The sequence below is a fragment of the Dipodomys merriami genome, unplaced genomic scaffold (genome assembly GCF_024711535.1).
Source record: "Dipodomys merriami isolate MVZ:Mamm:240054 unplaced genomic scaffold, mDipMer1.0.p SCAF_12, whole genome shotgun sequence".
NCBI classification, from domain to species: domain Eukaryota; kingdom Metazoa; phylum Chordata; class Mammalia; order Rodentia; family Heteromyidae; genus Dipodomys; species Dipodomys merriami.
In genome coordinates, this window is record NW_027202493.1 from 44,586,240 (window position 1) to 44,589,693 (window position 3,454).

Consider the following 3,454-nt stretch of genomic DNA (forward strand, 5'->3'; position numbering starts at 1 on the left):
AGAGCCATTCCTCTGACACACCAGCCAAAACGCTCCATTTCTAATCTCTGTAATTATGAGAAATGCAGCCAGTGCCAACTCTATCCCAAGAGCCAGGTCACCTGGACATATAAAAGGTGGAGAAGTCAACTGCTTCTGCAGTCTGCTTGAGAAGTTTACCTGCAACCAGCCATGAGGATCCATTATCTCCTCTTCGCCTTCCTCCTGCTGCTCCTGCTGCCCCCTGCAGGTAAGACAGGCAGGGGAAGGACAGGGCTCTCTGTCTCTGTCTGTCTGTCTGTCTCTGTCTCTCTGTCTCTGTCTCTCTGTCTCTTGTTTTGTGCCAGTCCTGGGGCTTGAACTCAGGGCTGAGCACTGTCCCTGAGCTGTTTTGCTCAAGGCTAGTGATCTACCACTTGAGCTACAGCACCACCACCAGCTTTTTTGGTAGTTAATTGGAGGTAGGAGTCTCATGGAGTTTCCTGCCCAAGCTGGCTTCAAACTATGATGCTCAGATTTGTCTCCTGAGTAGTTTAGGATTATAGGCATGAGCCACCTGGGACTGGCTCTAGATCTTCTTTTCTTTAGTAGTTCTATTTGATTCTTTCTGTAGTTTTCCTCTCTCCTTTTTCCTCCTTCTGCCTTTCTCCTTTCTCCGTACGTCTCCACTCCCTCTCCTTCACCCCTCCCTTTCCCTCCTCTCCTCCCCCCACTTCTGCTCTCCTTTCCCCTCCCTTCATTCCCTTTCCTTCCCTCCAAGTCCCTTCCCCTCTCTCCTCTTCTTTCTCTCCTGTCACCTTCCCTCTCCTCTCCTTTTTGTAGAAGTACATTTTTTAGCCCAAGCAGATTATATGACTTACTTAACAGAACCAACTAAAAAAAGTCTAAGAACTCCAATGTGTAACTCAAAGTGTTTCTAAACCAGTCCACAGCTGTGCCCTCCAGGGCCTCATGACCCCTGCTAAGCCTGCAGAGGCTTCGGGGAAAACCTTTGCTCGGTGACTTTACCCATAGACTAAAAAGCAAAAAGTCACTTTACATATCACTGTGCTTAAACGACGGAAGTCTGGAGTGCTCCAGAGAACCAGAGAGCACCTAGCACAGACCATACTTCTGACCGTCTGTTCCTTAGCCTGTCTGATGGAAGGTCTCCGAGTACGCTCCTCCACAGGGCGCCTGCGGACCTCAGCCCCGGCACAGGCCTGGACATGCGCCTAGGCTTTGTTTTACCCTTCATGAAAAATGTGACAGGAATGGAAAACGAAGGGAGGAAGCGCGCAGAGCGAGATGGGTTAGCGACACAACGTTAGTCTCAGAACTGAGACAATGCGTCAGAAAAATCACGCTGAGGAGAATCAGTTTATCAATTCTGTTTGTGTTACGTTACAGAGAAAGAATAGCATTCTGAGAGATGCCAGAGACTTCCTTATCGTCTGGCCCTTAGAGAAGAACCAGGATGTAAAAAAGGATGGGTGGAAGGAAGGAAGAAAGGAAGAGGGAGGAAGAGCAGAAGAGAAAGGAGAGGGGGGGGAGGGAAAAAAGGACAGATTTTTTAAAATATATATCTTTCCTCCGTTTTTTTTTTTATTGTGAAAATACTGTACAGAGAGGTTACAATTACATGGGCAAGATAACGAGTACATTTCTTATCAAGCATTGTTGCCTCCTCTTTGTTTCCCTTTCCCATCCCTTCCCATACTCCCTCCCTGCCCCCACCCGATCCCCCCCCCACACCCCACCAAGGTTGTAAAGTTTGTTTTTTAACATAACGACTTGTACATCTTGTTGTTGCAATGGGTCCACCTGTATCCCTATTTAAACAATTTGGTTTTTTTCCTTCCTCTCCACAAATTATACCAACATCAAATACAGGGAAAGCAGGGGTTATACCGTGGAGGAGGGACATACAAAACAACAAAGAAATCATCTTATAAATATGTTAGAAACAATCTCATGAAAGAAAAAAACATTTGAACACTTATCTTGGGGTTCATTTCCCTAACATCAACTTCTCTGACAAAAGGACAGATTTTTAAAAAACTTATTTAGATACAAAAGCAATATTTAAAAAATTTACCAAACAATTCCTTTGAGCCGACCCTCTCCCCCACCTGTTCAGATTCTTCATGGACCACATGCCTGAGAATACAAAAACAGCCATAGTTCCCGCTGGCGGGGGCTTGCGTGGATGGGGCTGTGTGCGGGGAGAAGCAGGGTGCTGTGCGTCCACCCTGGGTGGGGTGGCTCCTTTGTGGAGCTCTTGCGAGGTCCTGGGCTCAGCCACAGATCAGAGCTGGCACCTGAGGGTCCTGGGGGTGCAGTGGACAGAGAAGTCCCTCAAACAGTGGCAGGGCCAGGGGTTGACCAGAGAGGGGCTCTTGTTGGATCCCCAGGTGGACCAACCCAGCCTGGGGAAAGATGGCCGCCGGGCTGCACACAGTTGTGCACACAGCCGTGTCTCCTGACAGGCTGCTTTCAATCCCAACACTCATTGCCTTTTTTTTCTCTCTCTCTTTTAGCTTTCAGTCAAAGTATACGCAACCCTTTCAGCTGCTTTTGGAACAAGGGAATATGCTGGAAAACATGCAGTGGAAGAAGGCAACAGATCGGCTCCTGTGGAATTCCTGGAGTCCGGTGCTGCAGGAGGAGGAGCTGAGCAGCGGGAAGCTGCTGGGGGAACGCAGGGCCAGGAACGACTTCCAGAGCAAGGCTATGCAGCCTGGACCGAATTAAACCTGTGCTCCAAGACACAACCTTGCCTGCTGCCTTCCTTCCTTCCCCTGGTGTTGGTGGTGATCGTGCAGTGTGTCTCACACAGGCTGAAGTGTGAAATCATGGAGCACATCCCGATGTCCCTTCCACAGCACTTGGGGGCCCCAGAGCGGGGCTGCGCGGGCTTCCTGTGCGCCTGGGCGTCTGTCCCCTACGCACCAGGCTTCTGCTACTATCATTCCTCCTGCGGTTATTAGTGTGTGCTGTTCTTCCTGGCTCTGCTCACTACATTTCACGTATTGGCCCATAATAGCTTACTGTGGATATTCGGGACCCAGGGTGTGGTCAAAGCATTTTCCAAGATAGGAGAAGAGGAGGACAAAGGTTTATAAAGGTGCCAGGTCAGACACTTGTGCTTGCTGCTGTAGTCAATGGCTTCATACATTCCTGGCACTGGTGGCTCACGCCTGTAATCAGTTCAGGTGGCTGAGTTCAGGAGGCTGAGATCCAAGGATCATGGTTCAAAGCCAGCCTGGTTATCTCCAATTAACTACCAAATAGCGAGAAGTAGAGCTTGGCTCAAGTGATAGAGTACTAGCCTTGAACAAACAAACAAACCCAGCACAAAACTCAGGGTCAGTGCTTAGGCCCTGAGTTGAAATGGGGGCCATTTGGCTGGTGGGGAGGGCTCCAGTTGAGGTTCAGGCGAGCCACAAAGACAGCAGCAGGAATCTGTGGCCTTGAGCCCCTCACGGGTTGGGGT

At 49.4% G+C, this 3,454-nt stretch overlaps 1 protein-coding gene across 1 annotated transcript; it reads left to right on the top strand.

Annotated features, from left to right (window-relative positions):
- On the top strand, positions 1-2,732 carry LOC138823434 (beta-defensin 3-like). The gene is made up of 2 exons (XM_070016820.1): positions 1-229; positions 2,499-2,732. The coding sequence occupies exons 1-2, from the start codon at positions 172-174 to the stop codon at positions 2,633-2,635; spliced, it is 195 nt and encodes a 64-aa protein (XP_069872921.1). The 5' UTR covers positions 1-171; the 3' UTR covers positions 2,636-2,732.
- The last annotated feature ends 722 nt before the right edge of the window (positions 2,733-3,454 follow it).